The following is a 24,232-nucleotide window of genomic DNA, read 5'->3' as shown; positions in this document are numbered from 1 at the left end:
CTCCTTGATCTCTTTGAGGGGATCGGCCTTCTAGGGTTTGGTCCACAGACTGGAATAATATTTCATTGATTGATTAATTGATTACCGAAAAGAAAGGGTTACATCACTATTTATAGAGTTCCACCTAGAGTCCACTAGGACTTGGACTCTTAAAAATAAATAAATATTAAATAAATATCTACCTAATCTTAAGAACTAAATAGACTTAATAAACATTATTCAAAAGCTTAGAAAATAAAGGGATCCTAAAGAATCCTAACATAGTGTAAGAAGGGAAAGTGATTGCTTATGCTTCTAAAAAACTAAAGAGTTATAAACTAAATTATCCAACTCATGATTTGGAATTGGCGGCAATTATTTTTGTCTAAAGATTTCGAGGCATTACTTGTATAGGTGGACAATTGAAATCTCTGCTGATCACAAGAGTTTAAAGTATATTTACTCAAAAAGAGTCAAACATGAGGTAGCAGAGATAGATAGAACTTTATGTTATGATCAAGTTAGCACTAAGAGGGGGCAATGAGTGAATTAGTGCTTTTGATAAAACCGACGTTAATTCAAAGATTCATTCGATAAAAGCTTATATCCGAAAAAGCATTTAAACTTGAAAACATTCATAAGTGATTAAGGGCAGTGAGCAAGTGAATCAGTGAGTGATGAGAATGAAAAGCATGAAAGAAATGGCACAAAAAAAAGCACACTGGATTTATAGTGGTTCGATCATTGTGACTTACATCCACTTCTGATTCCTCCTCTGTTGAGGCCACCGGTGTCCACTAACGATCTTCCTTCAATGGGCGAGAAGACCAACTATCCTCTTACAGCACTTTCTTCTTTTCATGGGTTTAGGAGACAACCCTTCTAAGCCTAACACCTCTCTTGAATGATCACAAAACTAGAAAGGGAGGAGGACGACACTTAGCAATTTTACAACCCAAAATCTCAAGATTTTTTTTTACACTCTCATTTTTCTTTCATACATGAAAGAGTGAGATATTTATAGGGCCCAATGGCTTCAAAAATGGAGCCAAAAAGTGTCTTATCTTGGGTTTTCGGGGTATTAACGGTATCACCGCTAGTACTAAGTGGTACCACCGCTTGTAGACTAAGACTAAACGGTACCACCACCCAGTTTGGGCGATACGATAGCCTGATAGAGCCTTGAAGACCAAGCTCTAGTAGTACTACTACCTGACAGAGTGGTACTACTGCTTGGCAGCATTAACTACTAGCGGCACCACCGCCTAGACTACTTGGGAGGCTGAGTCTCAACTGTTACCACCGCCCAGTCTGGGCAGTGCCACTAGCTGACATTGCTCCAAGTGGCTGAATGGGCCATCCAACCAGCCCAATTCAGCCTTGTTTTGGGCCTAATTAGCCCCTAATTGAGTTAATAGGATTTCTCTCAAAACTAACTCAAATTAAGGTCCTAACTATAATAGTTAAGGCTAAAATAATTATATGTAATCTAAATTGTCTGGCACATCAATTCTTCAACCAAACTCTCGGTGAACTTCCAACAAACTCCCGATGATCTTCTGGCGAGCTTTCGGCGAACTCCCAGTGAACTTCCTATAAGCTTTCACTATATCGTTTGACTCTTCGGTGTATCCCCGATTCATCTAGCCCGATGCCCGATTATTGACTCCGGCCCAACTTCAATTCTTCTTTAATCGTTTTGCCTTTATCACGATCATAGTTAGTCCTGCATCACTTATCTTAACACATGGATTAGATCATTAATTCACCAATTGATTTCATCATCAAAATCTAAGATTCAATAATCTCTCCCTTTTTGATGATGATAACCAATTAATAACAAAGTTAACCTTAACTCCCTTTATCTATATGCCATATCGAGATAAGGCAAACTTGAATTAAAAAAGAATCATAACTTTTGAATTCAAGTGAAACAATTTCGATCATAGTGATCAAATGAAAATTTTATACATTGTGCATCATCAAAGTTTCAAGTTATCAAAGTATAACATGCATAATTTCATCACTTCATGCAAAATAATAAATTACTTTGGGCATGACCTACATGATACTAAAGCATTTGTCACTTCATGCATGATACCAAATTTAACATACATGATACTAAGCATTTTTTAACCATATATTACTTCATGCATGATATCTCATTCAACATTATTTTGTCATGATTCCAAACATTAACCATTTATCACTTCGATACCTCATTCAACATTATTTTGGCATGATTCCTAACATTAACCATTTATCACTTAATGCATAATACCTCATTCAACATCATTTTGACATGATTCCAAACATTTACCATTTATCACTTCATGCATGATACCACATTTAACACATTTCGGCATGATTCCAAACATTCATCATTTCTCCCCCTTTGTCATCAACAAAAAGGAGAATTATTTAACAATTTATGCAAGTATTTTAAACTATTCAATTAAGTTTTACATAAATTTATGCAAGCTAGCAAATTTGTGAAATGAGAAGTTAAGCAAAAACTTTGCATGATAACTACTTTTGCTTCTTGAAATGGGCAAGCTAGCATTTTTGCTTTAGATGTAAAAGCACTTTTTGGTTCTTGAGATGTGCAAGTTTCTTTCTTCTTTTTTTCATAAAAATAAAAAGAAGAGGAAGAAGAAGAAGGGAGGAATTCGTTCATCACACAAAAAAAAATCAAGCTATAAGAACCAAAAGTCCATGAATCAAACTACTTCTTTCACAAAGAGAAAGGATTCATCGCATAAAAGATCAAAATGTGCATACGAAAGATTCATGAATCAAATTCCTATTCTGGCAAATAGAATAAAGAATGATTCATATAAAATTATCAGCACATAAAAGATCAAGTGTAGTAAAAATCCATGAATAAAATTTTTCTTTTGTGAGTAGAGAGAGCAAGAATTTATAGGAAGAGATCATTAAATGAAGAATCAAAAATCCATGAATAAAACTTTAAGAATGTGATAAGAAATGATCTTGATAAAAAGAAAACTCAAGTTACAAAAAATTAAGAAATCCAAAAAATAGATAAGAGGAACTCATGTATTTGGAAGATTTAACATGTCTAATTCTCTTCTAATAAAATCAAATTATTTCTCATTTAAAGGTTTTATAAAAATATCAGCTAATTGATGTTTTGTATCTTCTAGAGATATATCATGGTTATTAACATGATCTCTTATAAAATAATGCCTAATGTCAATATATTTAGTTCTAGAGTGTTGAATGAGATTTTTTGTTAAATATATTGCACTAGTGTTATCACATTTTATAGGTATGTTTTTCAAGTGAATTCTATAATCTTCTAAAGTATTTTTCATCCATATAACTATTGAATCTCGGATTTTGATAATGAAATCAATTGATGTGTTTATAATCTAATCTTCATTATGAGTGATGTAGGATGAGCTTCAATCAGGAAAGACAATTAAAGCAGGAAGAATCAATGTTGGGTCAGAGTGAAACATGTCAGAAGATTGGACGTCGAGTCGGAGGATCGATCGATATATCAACAGAAGGCTTGTGCCATGAGTTCAAGCATTGGGCCTAGAAGAGCGGACATTGCACTAAGGTGATCAGAGTTGCGGAGTTCAACATGTCGATTGGGCAAAAGGCCGCAAAAGAGGATGATGCGTCGAAGGATTGATTAATGCTTTGTAATAATTATCTAGATCAAAATAGTGTTAAGATGTAATTGGGTTGGAATTAAGCCAACTTAATTAGAGGGCCCATTGGGCCTGAGTTGGGACTATTTTAGGCCAAGTGGAAGGCTCATTCAGTCACCTCAAGTTAGAAGGAACCACCCATGAGCTAGAAAAGTCAAGAGCACACTTTTCCATGTTGTTAGGCGATGTTATCGCCAGACTAGGCAGTGGTACCGTCTAGTGTCAAGTAGTGGTACCGCTAGTCTAGGTGATTGTACCATCCAAACACAGTCTCCCAAGCGGTGGTACCACCCAACACAAGCGGTGGTACCGCCAGTACTCGAGAAACCCGGGATAAAACCTTTTTTGGCTCCATTTTTTAAGCCAATTGAGGTCTATAAATACCTCAGGTATTCCTGAATGGAATAGCAAGAAAGTTAAGCAACACTCTATGATTCTAAAGTTGTAAACTCAATTAGAAAGTTGAGTTCCCTCCTCCTAATGCTTAGAGAGAGTACTAAGGGAGATGTGTGAGGAAGACCTTATAAAAAAAGGGTGTAAATGTTGTTTCCTAAACCTGTGAAAATGAGAAAGTGTAAAAGGGTAGTTGATCTTCGCCTATTGAAAGAAGATCAGGTAGTGGAAGCCAATGGCCTCGAGTGAAGAGGAATCGGGAGCGAATGTAGGTCACAACGACCGAACCTCTATAAAAATTTGGTTTGCATTTATATTTTGCTATTTACTTTCATTGCAAACTGCTTGACTTTCACTATGCTTCCGTACACTTTCAAGTTAAATATATTTTCTATCTGAGCTTTGTCAAAACGTTTTTATCGAATGAGATTTCTGACTCGACATGATTTTTATCATAGTACTAATTCACCCCCCCACTTACTACCATTCTTGATCCTAACAGTTAGTATTAGAGCCATATTATTTCTCATTTGGTTTAACACCCAAAAGAAATGACTCTTTTTGGTTTTCAAGAAAGTCACTCTACATTCATCCTCCTATGTTCAATGGGACAGACTATACATATTGGAAAACTCAAATGAGAGTTTTTTTGCTTTCTTTGGATTTAAATTTATGGAGTATTGTTAAAATGGCTTTCAAAAACCCTCTAGACTAATAAACGAATGGATTGATCTAGAGAAGAAAATGTTTTCTTTAAATGCTAGAGCTATGAACGCTATATTTTTCGCCTTATACAAAAATGAATTCAATCAAGTTTCTATTTGCGAAATGGCTTACGAGATTTGGTATACTCTTGAAATCACACACAAAGGCACGAATAGAGTTAAATATTTAAAATTTAATCTTTTGATGTATGATTTTGAATTGTTTCATATGAAGCCAAGCGAAACTATTGTTGATATATACACTCATTTTATGGATATCATCAATAGTTTAAAAGCTCTTGGCAAATATTTTTCAAATTTTGAATTTGTTAATAAGATATTAAGATCTCTTCCAAAGAGTTGGGATCCGAAAATAACTGCAATACAAGAGGCAACTTAAATAATTGGTTCATTGATGATATATGAAATAACATGCAAGGCACATGATGAACATGATGAACTTGAGAACCTTCCAAAGAACAGGAAGGATTTAGCACTTCGAATAATAGAATACCACTTGAGTGATAACTCAAGTGATGATGATGATGACCTTAAACTTCTCACAATAAAGCTTAAAAAGTTCTTAAAACGAAAATCAAAGAATAAAAATAAACTTAAAAAGAAGAAACTGCCAACGAAGAAGAAAGTATTCAAGGCGACTTAGGACGAATCGAGCTAATCCGAAGATACGAAGCAAACCGACAAAGACAATGTGACGAACTACTCTTTAATGGCTTTTGACAACGAGGTAACCAAAACCCCCTTAGGTTACTGTTAAATTACTTAATTCATTTCATAAGTTATTTTTAAATTAGTATATAAAATATAAAAATAAATAAATAAAAGGGGATTATGCTTTTCTCTCTATTTTTTTAAAAATAAATTAAAAAATAAAAAAATTGAGCATGACAATTGCATATTAACTCCTAGCACTAACTGTGACGAGTTAGATTCACTTAATCATTTTAATTGAAAATGATCATTTTGTAAATTTAAGTTATGATGATTTGACTATGTAAATAATTTACTTTATGTCAAAAATGATTTTGATTGAAAATGTCTTTTGTTCAATGAAATCATCCTTGATATTTTAATGATGATGTAATATAATGGAAATGTTAAAAGGTTTGGTATCATACTTGATGATTTAATGATGCATGATGATTTAAAATAACAATGATTTTTTTGTTATACTATTGATCTTTTGATCTTGATGATTTTTATGATAAAATTTTCTTTTTTTATGGTTTAAAACGATGATGCATGATTTTGGCTTAGAAAACAATTCCATAAAATCAATCACATAGAGAAATGCATTATTTCTCTTGAAAATGACTCTATACCCAAAAGCTTATTAAATTTTTCAATAAGAAATTAATGAATCTATTTATGTTATGAATCTTGTGAACCATGAAAGATGAAAGTGATTTTGATTATTTATATTTAATGGGTTTTCTCGAAAACATGATATTGATTTCTCGATATTTATAACTTGAAATCGTTTATGAATCAAGATCTCTTATTATATGTTCTCATATCATTCCATCTTATTGAGATTTATCCAAATGAATCATGATTTTTCTCTTGATTTCTCAGAATTTATAACATAAGATTACCATTGAAAATCATTAACTATTTAATCTCTTAAGATATCTTTTTTTTTTAACTAAAAAGGAGATTTGTCAAGATGAATCATTCACAAATTGATCTATCTTGATCTTTCATCTTTCATGTCATGATTTTCATATGATTACCTTTGTATTTATGTGATGCTTATAGCATTGATGTAAGAAGGAAATGAATTGCACCATTATAAAATTTTTATCTTCTTCTTTCTTGTTTATAATGAAAAAGGGGAGAAAGAAAATCGCTAGCATCTCAAGAGATTGATAAATCTATTTATGTCATTTTGAATCTCTTGAAAATGATTTTGATGATTTGATGATTTGAATCTAAATGAGATTTTTCCAATCGAATCATTAACCTTCTCTTGATTTCTTAACTTGAGACTTTATTTTATGAATCAAGATCTCTTACTCTTTCTTCTCGTATGATTCTTGCATTTTGTTTAAGAAAAAATTTTCTATATGACTCATATCTTTTGGTATTCATGACTTAATCTTTCATGATCTTTGATATTATATCTTTCATGACATAATTTCTTTGTATTTATGGTTTTACCTTGTAATGATTGAAATATTTTTTATGATTGAAATATTGATGTAAATTTATTCTTGTTATTTATCTTTGTCATGACATGAAGATTGCTAGCTTGCGTTTTGTAAGGAAGCAAAAATTGCTAACTTGAACATTGCAAAGGAAGCAAAAATTGTTAGCTTGCACTTCTCAAAAGAGAAGAAAGAACTTACTAGCTTGCATGTTCTAAAATGATGAAAAATTTGCTAAATTGCTAAGCTTATACCTCTAAAACATTGATAGTTGCACTTCTCCCTTTTTGTTGATGACAAAGGGGGAGAAGGTATGATGATGATCATGCATGGTATGATGTAATTATGAATGATGATTTAGATTTATGCATATAATGATGATTTTATATTTTAAAAATATATATGATGATTTGGTATTATGCATGCAATACTTCAACTTATGATAACGATGCATGCAATGATGAAATATTCATTATTAAATTTGCTTTGACTTGAATTCAATTTGAATTCAAGGTTCATCTCAATTATGCCATATTGATAGGGGGAGTTAAGGTTAACTCGGTTATCAATTGGTAGTCATCATCAAAAAGGGAGAGATTGTTGAATATCATATTTTGATGATGAAATTAATTGATGTGTTTGTGATCTAATCTTCATTTTGAGTGGCGCAGGACTAGCATCAATCAGGAAAGATAATTAAAGTAGGAAGAATCAATGTTGGGCCGGAGTAAAACATGCTAGAAGATTGAACGTCGAGTTGCAGGATCGGTCGACATATCGGTAGAAGGCTTCATGGCATGAGTTCGGGCATCGTACCTAGAAGAGCGGCCATTATGAAGGAGATCGAAGTTACGGGGTCAACATGTTGATTGGGCAAAACGTCGCAAAAGATGACGATGCGCCGAAGGATTGGACGAAGCACAGATGAACCAATGACATGCCAAAAAATATTTGATTAATGCTTTGCAATAATTATCCAGATTGAAGTAGTGTTAAGATGCAATTTGGTTAGAAGTAAGCCAACTGAATTATAGAGCCCATTAGGCTTCAGTAGAGACTATTTTAGGCCAAGTGGAAGGCCTATTCGATTACCCCAAGTTAGGGGGAACCACCCATGAGTTAGAAAAGCCAAAAGTATACTTTTCCATACTATCAAGTGGTGGTATCACCAGACTAGGCGGTGGTACCGCCTAGTGTCAAGTGGTGGTACCGCCAATCTAGGCGGTGGTACCGCCGAGACACAATCTCCTAGGCGGTAGTACCACTAGACCGGATGGTGGCACCGCCCAGTGTCAATACTGCAAGCGGTGGTACCGCCCACACAGGCGATGGTACCACTAGTACCCGGGATGAGACCTTTTCTGGCTCCATTTTTTAAGCCAACTGGGGTCTATAAATACCCTAACTATTCCTGCATGGAATAGCAAGAAAGTTGAATAAAACTCTATGATTCTAAATTTGTAAACCCTATTAGAAAGCTAAGTTTCCTCCTCCTAAAGCTTAGAGAGAGTTCTAAAGGAGGTGTTTGAGGGATACCTTGTAAAAGAGGGGTGTAAAGGTTGTCTCCTAAACCTGTGAAAAGGAGAAAGTGTAAAAGGATAGTTGATCTTCGCCCATTGAAAGAAGATCAGGTAGTGGAAGCTAGTGGCCTCGAGTGAAGAGGAATCGGGAGTGGATGTAGGTCATGATGACCGAACCACTATAAAAATCTGGTTTGCATTTCTATTTTGCTCTTTACTTTCATTGCAAACTACTTTACTTTCACTACACTTCTGTATGCTTTCATGTTAAACATATTTCCTATACAAGCTTTGTCGAAGTGTTTTTATCGAATGAGATTTCTGACTCGACGTGATTTTTATCGATGTACTAATTCACCCCCCCTCTTAGTGTCGTTCTTGATCCTAATAATAACTTGTGCACAACATGCGTCTACTACTATATACTCAGCTTCGATTGTAAATAATGCAACCGAGTTTTATTTTTTGGAAGACCAAGAGATAAATGAATGACATAAGAGTTCACATATTCTAAATGTGTTTTTCTATCTATTTGATAATCAACAAAATTAGCATCAGCATAACCAATCAATTTAATATTTTTAGTTTTTTGATACCATAATCCTATATTAGGAGTTCCTTTTATGTATCTAAAAATTCTTTTAACGGCTTTTGAGTGAGATTGCTTGGGATTTGACTGAAATCTAGTACATAGTCCAACACTAAACATAATATCAGGTTTAGTTGCTGTGAGATATAATAAATTACCTATCATACCCCTATATGTCTTTTGATCAAAACATTCTTCGTTAGTGTCCATAACTAATTTTGTAGAAGTGCTCATTGGTGTATTTATAGCTTTAGCACTATTCATATTAAATCATTTTAATAGATCTAATGCATACTTAGTTTGACTAATAAAAGTTTCATCATTAAGTTGTTTGATTTATAAACCTAGGAAAAAGGTTTATTCCCCCTTTAAACTCATTTCGAATTCATGGCTCATACTATTAGCAAAAGATTCATATAAAGACTCATTTAAAGATCTGAAAATGATATCATCAATTTAAATTTGAATAATAAGAAAATTATTTTTAAAATATTTAATAAATAATATAGTATCGATCTTGCTTTTTATAAAATTATTTTTAATTAGAAAGGAACTAAGTCTCCCATACCAAACCCTTAGGGCCTATTTCAAACCATAAAGAGCCTTAGACAACTTAAAAACATAATTTGGAAAAATGATATTCTCAAATCTAGGTGGTTGTTCAATATAAATTTCTTCGAAAATAAAGTCATTAAGAAAAGCACTTTTAACATCCATTTGAAATAACTTAAAATTATTACAATTAGCATAGGCAAGGAGAATCCTTATGGCTTCAAGTCTAGCAACAGAAGTAAAGGTTTCTTCATAATCAATACCTTCTTCTTGGTTGAAACCTTTGGCCACTAATCTACCTTGTTTCTAACCACGATACCAAGTTCATCTTGCTTGTTTCTATAGACTCATTTAGTACCAATTACTAAATGGTCACTAGGTCTAGGAACAAGCTTCCATACCTCATTTATCTCAAATTAATTTAATTCCTCATGCATTGTAAAGACCCATGAATCATCTTTCAAATCTTCGTCAATACATTTTGGTTCAATTTGAGATAAGAAGGCTACATTAGCATAAAAATTCTTAAATAAAGAGCGAGTTTGAACACCTTTTGATATATCTCCAATGATTAGCTCATTAGGATGAGCATCTACATACTTTCAATACTTAGCTAAGGATTCTTTGGAAGTAGATGCATCCAAGTTGCTTGGGGGGGGAGTTTTTATTCAAATTTAAAACATCAAAATTAAGATCCTAATCAAAATTATTTTTCTTTAATTCGAGAAGCTCATTAAACACAACATGAATAGATTCTTCTATAACCAAAGTTCTATTATTAAAGACACGAAAAGCCTTAGACGTAGAGGAATAACCAAGAAAAATACCTTCATCGGATTTTATATCAAATTTTTCTAAGGCATCTTTTTCATTTTAAACGAAACATTTACAACTGAAAACTTTAAAATATAAAATATTGGGTCTTTTGTTGTTCCACAATTCATAGGAAGTTTTGAAAAGTAATAGTCTTACAAAAACCCTGTTCATGACATAGTATGTCGTGTTAATGGCTTCGGCCCAAAAATACTTGGGTAAGCTATGCTCATTAAGCATGGTTCTTGCCATTTCTTATAAACTCATATTTTTTCTCTCAATAACTCTATTTTATTGAGAGTTTCTTGGAGTGAAAATTTTTTTGTTATACCCATTTGAATAATAAAAGTTTTTAAAATCATGGTTTTAAAATCACTTCAAATAAAGGCAATCATAAAACCCTTTTGATTTTAAATTAATTTATAAAATTTTAAAAAACACTTAAAGCAATCACTTTTAAAGTGTATCTACTATAATCATCAACAATTACAAAGACATATTTACTGCCTCCTAGACTAGTTGTATCAATTGGTCTAAATAAATCCATATGGATCAATTATAGTAGACTAGAGGTGTTTATTTGATTCTTTGATTTGAAATTATTTTTTATTTATTTTTCTAATTGACATGCATCACAAACTTTGTCTTTGACAAACTTAATGCTAGACATTCCTCTTATAAATTCTCTAATTGAAATTTGAGAAATTCATTTTATGCTAGCATGTCCTAATCTCCTATACCAAAACCATGCATCATTGTCTAAAGTCAAAAAATATATTTTATTGTAAAAATCATTAATATCAATAGTATGCACATTATTATTTTTTAAGACAATCATAGATCTATTTTTGTACGGTATTTCAATTATACAAGCATTAGATTCAAATTTGACAATATATTCTTTATAACACAATTGACTAATGCTTAGTATATTATGTTTTACACCATCTACTAATAACACATCTTCAATTAAAAGGTTTGATTTATTACCTATATTTTTTTTGTCAATAATTTTTCCTTTGTTATTGTCTCCGAATGTGACAAATTCTTCGTCTTGACTAGTGAGCTTAGAGAAGTGTGTTGGATCTCCGATCATATGCCTTGAGCATCTACTATCAATATACCATCTCTTGCTCCTAGCTTGTGATTGTACACATATTTACAAGAAAGGGGATTTTCTTTTAGGTACCCATTTAACCATGGGTCCCTCATAAATAGATCTATCTATCATTGAGTGATTTATGGTTCCTTTGGATACCCAAACTAATTTGTATGGACTATACCTTTTAAATGAACATTTATAGGCAAAATGATCATAATTTCTATAAAAATTATATTTTTCTCTATGTGAGATATATGATGTAGGTCCTTTAACAAAGATGGTTGGCTTTTGTTGAGTGTTACTCACAAAGCCAATTACTTGATCCTTTTTTTGTTCACTTTTGTTCTTAGTGTCTTATTTTGTTTTGTTCCTTTTTAAGAATTTTTTAAACCTTCTTGTAAGAAGTGCTAAGTCATTATCATTATCATCGCCATCACTTGAGTTTTCACCCAAGTGGCTTTCTTTGGTTCTAAATGTCATGTCCTTTCTATTCTTTGGAATATTATTCTTAAGTTCATCATGTGCTATACATGTTATTTCATAGGTCATCAAGGACCCGATAAGTTCTTCAAACGAAAAGTTATTAAGATCTTTTGTTTTTTGTATTGTCGTTACTTTAGGATCCCAAATTTTTGAAAGGGATCTTAATATCTTGTTAATAGGTTTAAAATTAGAAAAACTTTTACTAAGTGCTTTTAGACTATTGATGACATCTATAAAATGGATGTACATGTCTCTAATAGTCTCGCTTGGTTTCATATGAAACAACATATAACTATGAACCACAAGATTAATTTTTGACTTTTTAACCCTACTTGTGCTTTCGTGTGTGACTTTAAGTGTATACCAAATCTCATGTGCAATTTCGCTTATTGAAACCCAATTAAATTCGTTCTTATCAAGAGCACAAAATAAAGCGTTCCTCACTTTAGCATTCAAAGAGAAAGTCTTCTTTTCCAACTCATTCCATTCATTCATTGGTTTGGAAGACTTCTCAAAATCACTTTCAATAATGTTCCATAAATTGAAATCCATAGAAATTAAGAAGATTCTCATTCTAATTTTTCAATATGTGTAGTCCGTCCTATTGAACATAGGAGGATGAGTGATAGAAAGACCCTCTTGGTTGTCAGCAAAAGCCATCTCTCTTGGGTATTAAACCAAAAAGAGATAAACCTCACTCTGATATCAACTATTAGGATCAAGTTGACATAGAGAGGGGGGGGAGGGTGAATTAGTGCTTTCGATAAAATCGATGTTGATTCAAAGATTCATTCGATAAAGCTCATATCCGAAAAAGTGTTTAAACTTGAAAATGTTCATAAGTGATTGGGGGTAGTGAGTGTTGGGAAATCATGGGGGCGACATCACATGCGCAGCGGAAGAACAAGAAAATAAAATCCCCGATTCCCAAAAAGATGTTCGTCGTCGTGCGAAGATTGGTGCGCAAAATCCGCGAAACTTAAAACTGCGTATAGAGTAAGTTGTGTTACCTAGGGAGATCGTATATCCTTGTTTCCTTGCAGATCCTTAGGAGAGGGTGAAAGAGGTCAAGCATCCTCCTCTCTAGCGGTGATCCACACAGCAGGGTTGCGACGACGCTCCTCAAAAATCCAGGCCTGCTCTGAGGTGGAGAGGAAGAGGAGAATAGGAAAGGCAAGCAAAGGCTCTAGCCTATGAGGCTCTGAATCCCTCCTATTTATAGAGGTCCCTTGTCAAACCCTAATGGGTCCTCCCCTAGTGGGTATTGGATCTGCATCCAATAAGACAAGGGCTCCGTCGGATATCTCATATCCGAACCTCTACTCATCGCAATGCCTACCATATGTGTGTGACCCTCTAGGCCCAATATCGAGCTGGACGTGAGTCATACGTGTCAGAACTCCTTCTAACTCAATGAATTATTATCTCTGTAATAATTCACTTGACTCATCGACTACGGAAGTACTAGGCCACTACGCCGTAGTCCCCAGACGATACAAGGGAATCCAATCCATTGGACCTGTCTGTCCTTAGTTACCGTGTACCTATAATCCCTCATCCATCTAATATCCCAGAGACCGTATATCAAGCATGGTGTTGTCAGACCCATACGGTTTCTACTTGAGTCTCGCTCTAATCGGATTCTCCCGGAGAACTCTTTCTCTCTCAACCCGAATGACCCTGGCCAGGGATTTGTCTGAGCAAGAACGCATGGGATGTTCCTCTCATGACGCCGAGAGTGGATGATCCTCTATCGACACTCAATAGCCCTCGTAAGGTCGACTACCACTCCCAATGACCAGCTGTACTAGATTTGGGACAACCAAACCTATAAGTCTGGTATCAAAGAGTGGAGCACTCATACAGACATCCTTGGTGTCTCAAGTCTAAGGACCAGATACACCACTAGGACTACGGAATCGTTGTCTGACAATAAGGCTTCATCAACCATCCAACATTCCATAAGCGGATCAATCAGTGAACTCATTCTCCAATGAGCACCTGTACTATATCCCTAGTGTCCCTACACGAGCAGCTATGAGACTAGCTGCATCCATCATATGGACGGGTATACAGCACACCAGTCTATCCGGTTATCACGATGTCCCTCTCGAGTAACCTATGATCGGGATTATTTAGGATATGTGTTTAAAGGTGAATCGATCTCATTATCGTGATCTCATCACGATCCGATTCCCATTGCACAAATCCAAGGACATCACAATATATGTATGCATTTATGCAATAGTTATAAAGTGATATACGCCAAAATATAATAAGCAAAAAGATTCTGTATCAAGTCACACGTGCCATCACTCACGTGATTGGCTTGCTGGGCACCTATGACTAGCAGTGAGCAAGTGAATCAGTGAGTGATGAGAATGAAAAGAATAAAAGAAATGGCACAGAAAGAAAGCACACTGGATTTATAGTAGTTCGGTCATCGTGACCTACATCCACTTCTGATTCCTCCTATGTTATGTTGAGGCCATCAGCATCCATTAACAGTCTTCCTTCAATGGATGAAGACCAACCACCCTCTTACAATAATTTCTCCTTTTCACGGGTTTAGGAGACAACACTTGCAAGCCTCACACCTTTCTTGAATGATCATGAAACTAGAAAAGGAGGAGGACACTTATCCATTTTACAACCCAAAATCCCAAGATTTTTTTTCACACTTTTGTTTCTCTTTCATGCAAGAAAGAGTGGGGTATTTAGAGGCCCCAATGGCTTTAAAAATGAAGCTAAAAAGTGTCTCATCCCGGGTTTTCGGGGTACTGGCGGTACCACCGCCAGTAGATTGACATTTGGTGGTACCACCACCCAATCTGGGTGGTACAATTGCCTGATAAAGCCTTAGAGATTAGCTTTGGTGGTATATGCTAGTCATAGGTGCCCAAGAAGCCAATCATGTGAGTGATGGCATGTGTGATTTGACACAGAATCTTTTTTTGCTTATTATATTTTGGCATTTATCACTTTATATTAACTATTGCATATATGCATGTATATATTGTGATGTCCTTGGATCTGTGCAATGGGAATCGGATCGTGATGAGATCACGATAATAAGATCGATTCACCTTTAAACACAGATCATAAATAATCCCTGTCATAGGTTACTCGAGAGGGACATCGTGATAACCGGACAGACTAGTGTGTTATATACTCGTCCATATGATGGATACAGCTGGTCTCATAGCTGCTCGTGTGGGGACATTAGGGATATAATACAGGTGCTCATTGGAGAATGAGTTCACTGATTGATCCGCTTACGGAATACTGGATGGTTGATGATGCCTTATTGTTAGATAGTAATTCTGTAGTCTTAGTGGTGCATTTGGTCCTTAGACTTGAGACACCAAGGATGTCCTGTATTAGTGCTCCACTCTTTAATATCAAACTTATAGGTTTGATTGTCCCAGATCTAGTACAACTGGTCATTGGGAGTGGCAGTCGACCTTACGAGGGCTATTGAGTGTCGATAGAGGATCCTCCACTCTTGGCATCATAAGAGGAATATCCCATGTGTTCTTGCTCAGACAAATCCCTGGCCAGGGTCATTCGGGTTGAAAGAGAAAGAGTTCTCCGGGAGAATCCGATTAGAGCGAGACTCAAGTAGAAATCGGATGGGTCTAACCGCACCATACTCGATATACAGTCTCTGGGATATTAGATGGATGAGGGACTATAGGTATACATTAACTAAAGATAGTCAGGTCCAATGGATTGGATTCTTCTGTATCGTTTGGGGACTACAGCGTAGTGGCCTAGTACGTCCGTAGTCGATGAGTCGAGTGAATTATTACAAAGATAATAATTTACTAAGTTAGAATGAGTTCTGACATGTCTGATTCACAGCCAGCTCGATATTGGGCCTAGAGGGTCACATACTTATGGTAGGCATTGCGATGAGCAGAGGTTCGGATATGAGATATATGCTAGAGCCCCTGTCTTATTGGATATCCAAGAAGCCCCTGAATTATTGGATCCCATGGACGAGATCCAATAAGAGCCCATGATAGATTATTGGATAGAGATTCACTAATCTAAAAGGCTTGGGTAATTGGATGCAGATCGAATACCCACTAGGGGATGATCCATTAGGTTTTAACATGGGGCCTCTATAAATGGGAGGGATTCAGAGCCTCATAGGCTAGAGCCTTTGCTTGCCTCTCCTATTCTCCTCCCTCTCTCCACCTTAGAGCAGGCCTGGAGTTTTGAGGAGCGTCATCGCAACCCTATTGTGTGGATCACCACTAGAGAGGAGGACGCTTGACCTCCTTCACCCTCTCCAAGAGATCTGCAAGGAAACAGGGATATACGATCTCCCTAGGTAATATAATCTATTCTATACGTAATTTGTTTCATGGATTTTTGCACACCAATCTTCGCACGACGACGAACATCTTTTTAGGAAATTGAGGATTTTGTTTTCTTGTTATTCCGCTGCGCATGTGATGTCGCCCCAAGATTTCCCAATAGCATCATCGCTTGACGGGGTGGTACCATCGCCTGCATTATTAACTATCGACGGTACCACCGCCTAGACCACTTGGGAGGCTAAGTCTCAAGCAGTACCACCGCCTAGTTTGTGCGGTGCCATCACCTAACATGGTTCTGAATGGGCCATCCAACCAGCCCAATTCAGTATTATTTTGGGCCTAGTTGACCCATAATTGAGTTAGTAGGATTTCTCCAAAAACTAACTTAAATTAAAGTCCTAACTATGATAGTTAAGGCTAAAATAATTACACGTAATCTAAGTTGTCTAGAACATTAATTGTTGAACTAAACTCTCGGTGAACTTTCGGCGAACTCCCGACGATCTTCCAATGAGCTTTCGATGAACACCCGATGAACTTCCAATGAGCTTTGATGAACTCTCAGTGAACTTCCAATGAGCTTTCACTACATTGTTCGATCCTTCAGTGTATCCCTGATTCATCCGGCCCGATGCTCGATTATTGACTCCAGCCCAATTTCGATTCTTCTTTAATTGTTTTATCTTTCTAACGATTGTAGTTAATCCTGCATCACTTATCACAACACATGGGTTAGATCATTAATTCACCAATTGATTTCATCATCAAAACCCAAGATTCAACACTTCTAAGGATTATAATTGTGTCATCCGTTATCACCCGGGTATAGCCAATATTGTAGCCGATGCACTTAGTAGAAAATCTACAAGTTTTATAGCTAGTCTAGTTGTGAAAAAATGAAAGTTATTATAAGAAAATTATGATTTGAACATTATGAGAAAATGATAAGACTTAATGAAGTTGTTGACCTCTATCCAGGTGCAATCTTGGTCTCAACTTTTTGTCCAATGAGGTATGACAAATTTAAAGACTAAATTTTTCTTTTAAGGAGGGGAGAGTGTAACATCCCTCATTTTTAAAAATTTTGCAAGGGCTTCTTTGTAATGTAAAGACCTAAATATAAATCTTAGCAATTTGATATGATTTGTGAAAGATTCATATTAAGTTTAAAAAAAAAAGGAGGACATATGTCACTAGCTAACCAAAGGATAGTGCCACTTATGTTTGTTCTATGGATGACACATAAGCTTCCTTCGTGCATGCTTGCCACCTTAACATATTTGTATTAGTCAAACCTAAATTATTAGAAGTGAAAACTAAAGTAAAACCTACCAAATGAAGGAAACTTGCTACAACTAACGTAAACTTGAAGAAGAGAAGAGAAGAGGAATTGAAGTAGAAGAATAAGCTTTATTTTGGCTTGAGGTTTTGCATCAATTCTCTACATTTGATAATCAAATTTTTCTAAGACAAGTATTCTACCCCTTTCTATAGTAATCTTGATCTCTAATTTCATCTTAATTCTAAAAAAATAAAAGATTTTGACTTCGTAAATGATATTTCTGTCATTTAGGAAATAAAACAATGAATCTGGAATTTTTCGAGATTTGACCTTTCTGCATTGTTCTAGTTATAACTTTCTGCATCGATCTTTTATTTTAAAAAAACTAAATTCATTCAAAATAGACTCATATCTCTTTTTTTTATACTAATATTGATAAATTTGGAGTCTAATTACCAACCAAAACTGTTATTTTAACTGACCCTATGAAATTTGTAAAATAGAGACCGTTGGTTCTAACCTTTTAGTACTCTCTTGCTTATAACTTTCTATTGAAAACTCTGATTTATTCAAAACATAATTTATTAGAAACTAGACTCATAAATCTTTCTGGGCATAACTAATTCGAAAATATTTAGAGCATAAATTCATATTGAAGTATATGTTCTAATCAACTCTATGAATTCTATAAAATAGAGATAATGTTCTCTGACCTTTGGTTACTAAACTATTTATAAATCGTTGGAAAATCTAATTCATACAAAACTTAATTTATCTAAAATTATATTGATACATCATTCCAATGACATATATTTGTGTAAATTAGAGCATAATTAGTAATTCAAATAGTTCATGAAATATGCCTCTCAAATTATGCTAGAATTAAGCTTTTATCGATTCTGCTTATTCTTGTTTCATCTCTTTGAAAATTGATTTTAGCTAAAATCTTTACTTCAGTTGAGTTTTACATTATTGTTTTAAATTCTTGTATACTCTTATCCTTCAATTATTTGTATACATGACTCTATTATGTAAAGTTCATATTTATATCATAATGTTTCGTATAGGCACATGCATGTGCTTCCGATGTATGTCAATCTTATTGTTCATAATGTCATTTTGTATTTTGGTGTTTGTGAGATTATTTGAACCTTTACTAGAAATGGTAAAGGGTTTATTTGGACCTTTTTCTGAAATGGTAAAGGGATTATCTGGACTTTTGCCAGAAATAGTAGAGGGTGTATGCTTAGAGCCTATGATACTCTAGATTGTATTTGGGATCCCACTTCACCTTCTATATGTTTGATATAATATCCAAAGCTTTGGTTATATATTTTTATGTATGTTTTGGATCAAAATGAAATGAATGCCATGTCAAATACGACGTTTGAGCTTCTATTTCATATTTATTCTTTGATATATTCTGAAATGCTTCTTATGCCTCTGAAATGTTCATATTAAATCGATACGCTTTGAAATATTCTATGTGTCATTGATATGCTCTGAAACATTTCATACATTATTGATATACTCCAAAATATTTTATTTGTTATTGATATGCTCTGAAATATTTCATACGTCATTGATATGCTCTGAAATATTTCATATTCCATTGATATGTTCTGAGACATTTGGTACACTATTGATATGTTCCGTAACATTTCGTACACTATTGATATGATCCGAAATATTTCATATGTCATTGATATGCTCCAAAACATTTCTTACGCCATTAATATGTTCTGAAATGTTTCATTTGTCATTTATATGCTCCAAAATGTTTTATATATCATTGATATATTCTAAAACATTTCATACACCGTTGATATGCTCTAAAATGTTTCATATGTCATTTATATGCTTCGAAATATTTCATATGCTATTGATATGTTCTGAAACATTTCATACGCTACTGATATACTCCGAAATATTTCATATGCCATTGATATGCTCTAAAACATTTCATACGTAATTGATATATTCTGAAATATTTAATTTGTTATTGATATGCTCCGAAATATTTTTTTCGCCATTAATATGCTACAAAATGTTTCATATACTATTGATATTACTTTGTAACATTTCATACGCCATTGATATATCCCGAAATACTCCTTATGTTAATGATATGCTCCAATTATTCTTTACAATTTTGTTATGAACAAAACATGCTTTGAATAAAATGACATTATAATTCTATATTCGATGAGTGGCTATCTATGTACTTTTGTATCCATGCCTTTCCAAAATATTTCATTTGTTATTGATATGCTCTGAAACATTTAATACGTCATTGATATGCTCTGAAATATTTTATATTCTATTGATATATTCTAAAATATTTCATACATGCTTCAAATAAAATGATATTGTAATTCTGCATTCGATGAGTGGCTCTCTATGAACTCTTGTATCCATACCTTGTATTTTGATACCTTGTTTGTTTGAAACTTTTCTCTTTTTCCATGGATATGTTAGTCGCTTGTTGAGCTTTATATTCTCACTCCATTGTTATATATATTTTTTTTGGATAGCTTGTCGCTCATTAAAATATTTAAATTGGGCTAAGTAGTGGAAGGTTAGAAGACTTTAGGGCAAATCCTTAGTGAATGATTTGTTTTTGTTATATAAGTACATTTAGTGTCTAATGAAATGTTGATAGAAAATCTAAACTTATGAGTTTTGTAAAAATTTAAAGGACCTCTTATGTTTATGATTTTAGAATGTTAAGTTTAATTTATATAATGATATGAATATACGGTAAATATTGGTTTTGTGATTATATAGAATCCAACACTTATGGATTTATGAGGTGGCTATTGTTTTAGTGAGTTGGTTTCAGATTTTATGATTCATCGAGTGATGTGGTATATGATTTTAAACTGCAAAGATTTTATGAATTATGAAATTATAGTTGTAAATTTCAGTGAATATTTCTCAGTGTCTTTAAATGTTAGTTTGGATCCTCGAATGGATTGTTGATTAAAATTTTAATATTATCGATTTAAGATAGGGTCACATCTCTTGAATGTGATAATTCAGGAGGTGACACCAAGCCTATAAGTCTAGTATCAAAGAGTGAAGTACTTATATATGACATACTTAATGTTTAAAATCTAAGGACCAGATACACCACTAGGACAATGAAATCGCTGTTTGACAATAAGATATCATCAATTGTCTAGTATTCCATGAGCGAATCGATTAGTGAACTCATTTTCCAATGAGCACTTGCACTATATTCCCACATGAGCAACTATGAGACCAGCTAGCTCGATTATATGGACGGGTATACAACACACCAGTCTATCCGATTATCTCGATATCCCTCTCGAGTAACTTATAATCGAGATTATTTAGGATTTACGTTTAAAAGCAAATCGATCTCATTATCGTGATCTTATCACGATCTAATTCTCATTGTACAAATCCATGTAAATTACAATATATACAACATGCAATATAAAGTGATAAAACGATAAATAATATAATAAGTAAAAAAAATATGTATCATGTCACACGTGTCATCATTCACATGATTGACTTGTAAGATACCTATGATTAGCATATATAAAATTAATAATTTAAAAAATAATAAAATTATATTTTTATTATATTTATTTGTAGGACACCTATGACCATCATTCATGACACCGTTGATAAAGCTAATGACATAAAAAGAATTGAAGTTAAATGTTTCGTTTTCATACGTAAAGAGACCTCAATACTATTTTTTAAAATATAAAGATCGGAACACTAAATGTAATTAACTATAGGGATAATATGTAATTACCCCAACAATTGTCAATACATCAAATAATATTTATCATATAAAAATAACACTGGTCCCTCAAAAACTTAGAATTATATGTCTTTTGATTCATAAAATTGATTATTATCATTTTTATAAAAAAATATTTTTAGCAATATTAGAAAAATACTGTATTGTAATACAAAACGTTATAACATTGTGTATTTATTTTCAGTAATATTAAAATAATATAACGTTTTATAAAAATAATATAATAAATTATTTTTACAATCTTATAATTTTTTATGATTAAAAGTATTATAATATAGTGTAAAAATATTATTATTAGATTGATTCACCTTATCAATCGATCCATACATACAAAATAAAAAACAAAATAGAGAAAAGAACTAGATGGCTGAAGGTATTTCTATTATTACCCAAAAGAGAGGGTGTTGTTTGAAAATTCTAGAAACAAAAGAGGTTTCTCAAAAACAATAATATTATATTAAAATATTTTTTAGTATTATTAAAAATATTATAATATAGTATAAAAATATTAGAATTAAACTGATTTATCTTATGGATTGATAAATCAGAAAAAAAAATAGAGAGAAAAGAGGAAAGTGACCGAAGGTATTTCAGTTATTAGAAAAAAGAGACTATGCCGTTTGAGAATTCTAGAAATTAGATATGCTTTTTGATAAAAATTTAAAAAGAATAATTTAAAAAAAAAATCGTCCTACGTAAAAAAGGAAATTAGGGCCTAATATAGAAAACCTGTGGAATATCTTATTTACCGGATGGGTTAGCCGGAAGAGACGCGATCGCTGAGCTCGAGTCGATCTCCAACTAGGGGTTGGGTCTCTTTACTCGCCTCGCAGCGCACAAACATGTCAATCCGATGGTCTACGGTCCAAAGATGAGCAGCCTCAGTGCGAAAACCGGCAACACGGCGGGGGATGATCCGCAAGCGGAGGTCGAAGATCTACTGCGGGCCACCGAGGACGATGTCCTCCTCAAGCTCCGAGTCGGCGGCCACATCGCCTCTCGCCACTTATCGTGCTCGCTGTTGGACTACGACCTGGCCCGCCGCTTCGAGGCCCTCAAGGCGCCCCCTCCGCATCCCCCATCGGCCGCGCAGCGTCGGCCTTCGGCGCCCGAACCTGTGGAAAAGGGTGGGGCCTCAGCAGCAGCGGATGACGGGAAGTGGGGAAGGGTCCTCGGGGACGACCTCGCGGCGAGATTCGCGGCACTCAAGGGCTCCTCCGGTTCCAGGGGCTCGGATCGTGGGCTGCCGAGGTCGGATCTGCTACCCGAAGGGAAGAGATCCCACGACGACGACGACGACGACAAAGAAGAGGTAGAAGATGATGATGATACTGACGAGGATGGGGTTTCGAAGGAGGTGGACAAATTGTTGCAGTGGGCGATCGACGCGGCGCGTCTGGACCCTTCGAAGAGCGATGACGACGAGGAGGACGGCGGTGACGGTGGGAGCAGCGAGGATGAGGAGGATTTCGTGGTGAAGAGGAAGGTGGGGGAGGAAAGGATCAAGAACAAGCGGAAGCCGAAGAAATGGTTCTTCTTCTAGCTCTTGGATCAAGTACAAGAAGGTCTCCGGACATCCGTTTTCCATCTTCGTATGGAGCGCTTTATAGCAGTGGTTTGTTCAATGTCTGTGGATTGCAAATGCTGTTAATTTTAGGAGGAGGGTTCTTCATTTTGAATGCCTGTTTGATGCTTTGCATAGAAAATTTGTACAAGCTCATGAAAATAAAGTCACTAGCCACTGTTTTGCTCCATGATGCCCTCATCTTTCCAATTCTTAGGCATTTCTCATGTGCAGTCTTTGCCCCATGAATTAAAAGGGAGGTCTTTATCGCTACGAGTTGTGCGTAAATTGCAGCCCGTATAGAACTTATACTTTTAACACTAAGCATAGACGACGGTATCCACAGATTAATTAAAACAAATTGCTAGCAAAATTTACAGAGATGCAGAAACTTTGTGCTGATGCAAAAATGGAAACTAGACCCACCAATTTTTGAATACGACACACAAATTTAATAGTTAAAGAAGAAAACATTGGATGAAATAACCCTGCCAAGTCCCACGCTTGAACTATGATCATCATTTATTTTTCTTGCTGGTAAGCCGTCTTCGAGCTCCAAACAAAAGAATATGATGATCTTGTTAATCCTATATGCACATGCCTATTTTCCACAGAAAAAGCCAAGGGAGTTGTGTATTGAACCAAAACCCCCGAATCCAAGAGGAGAAGATAGCGTTTGTCTTTCCTTCTTGGTTATTATTGGGAGAGGAGGGGCGGATTTGGAGTGGTGGCGGCGGTGCGCGCGCTGTGGTCCACGCAGCGGAGCACCTCCGCCCGGTTGCCGATTACCCGGTGAAACACCTCCCTCACCTGCCGCTCCAGCGGTCCCAACCCTTCCTCTAGCCTCCGGCACGCTTCCGCCAGCTCTGCCGCCCTCGCCGCCACATCCTCCGCCCGCGACGGCGGTGGCCCGCTCTCCCCCACCGCCTCCATCAGCTCCTTCCCGCACTGCTCCACTCCTTGTATCTCCGCCAGCAGCCCCGCCAACCCTTTCCGCCTACGCCACTCGTCCGTGATGCGGTCCTGCAGCCCGGCCATAGCCGCCGCCCACGGCAGGTGCTGCCGCGGCGATACCGGGCTCGACGGCGCCGCCGAGCCTCGGTCCTGGCACGGCACGGCCGCCGCCAGGACCCACATGGAGAACGACAGCACGGAACTCATCGCGTACACCGCGAGGGCCATTCCGGCGCCGCCGGCCTCGCCGCCGCGTGGGGTGGCCAGGTGGGCCGGCACGGGTGGCATCTGCCGGCCCGCGGACCAGTTCCTCGAC

At 35.4% G+C, this 24,232-nt stretch overlaps 2 protein-coding genes across 2 annotated transcripts in view; one reads left to right on the top strand and one right to left on the bottom strand.

Annotated features, from left to right (window-relative positions):
• Positions 1 to 22,124: 22,124 nt before the first annotated feature.
• Positions 22,125 to 23,152, top strand: LOC135634318 (uncharacterized). The gene has a single exon (XM_065144703.1). The coding sequence runs from the start codon at positions 22,252 to 22,254 to the stop codon at positions 22,939 to 22,941; it is 690 nt and encodes a 229-aa protein (XP_065000775.1). The 5' UTR covers positions 22,125 to 22,251; the 3' UTR covers positions 22,942 to 23,152.
• Positions 23,153 to 23,289: 137 nt separating this feature from the next.
• The window catches only part of LOC135634316 (protein ROH1A-like), a 1,783-nt gene continuing 840 nt past the window's right edge, over positions 23,290 to 24,232 (bottom strand). Inside the window, exon 1 of the mRNA XM_065144702.1 lies at positions 23,290 to 24,232. This exon is cut by the window's right edge and continues 840 nt beyond it. Within this exon, the coding sequence (XP_065000774.1) occupies positions 23,659 to 24,232 (574 nt within the window). The 3' untranslated portion in view covers positions 23,290 to 23,658.

This window comes from Musa acuminata, chromosome BXJ3-3 (genome assembly GCF_036884655.1).
Source record: "Musa acuminata AAA Group cultivar baxijiao chromosome BXJ3-3, Cavendish_Baxijiao_AAA, whole genome shotgun sequence".
Lineage (NCBI taxonomy): Eukaryota > Viridiplantae > Streptophyta > Magnoliopsida > Zingiberales > Musaceae > Musa > Musa acuminata.
The sequence above is the reverse complement of the archived record's forward strand: the minus strand, read 5'-3'. Positions and strand labels throughout refer to the sequence as shown.

Coding starts and splice junctions, on each gene's coding strand:
- LOC135634318 (XM_065144703.1), top strand. CDS start 22,252: ATGGTCTACGGTCCAAAGATGAGCAGCCTCAGTGCGAAAACCGGCAAC.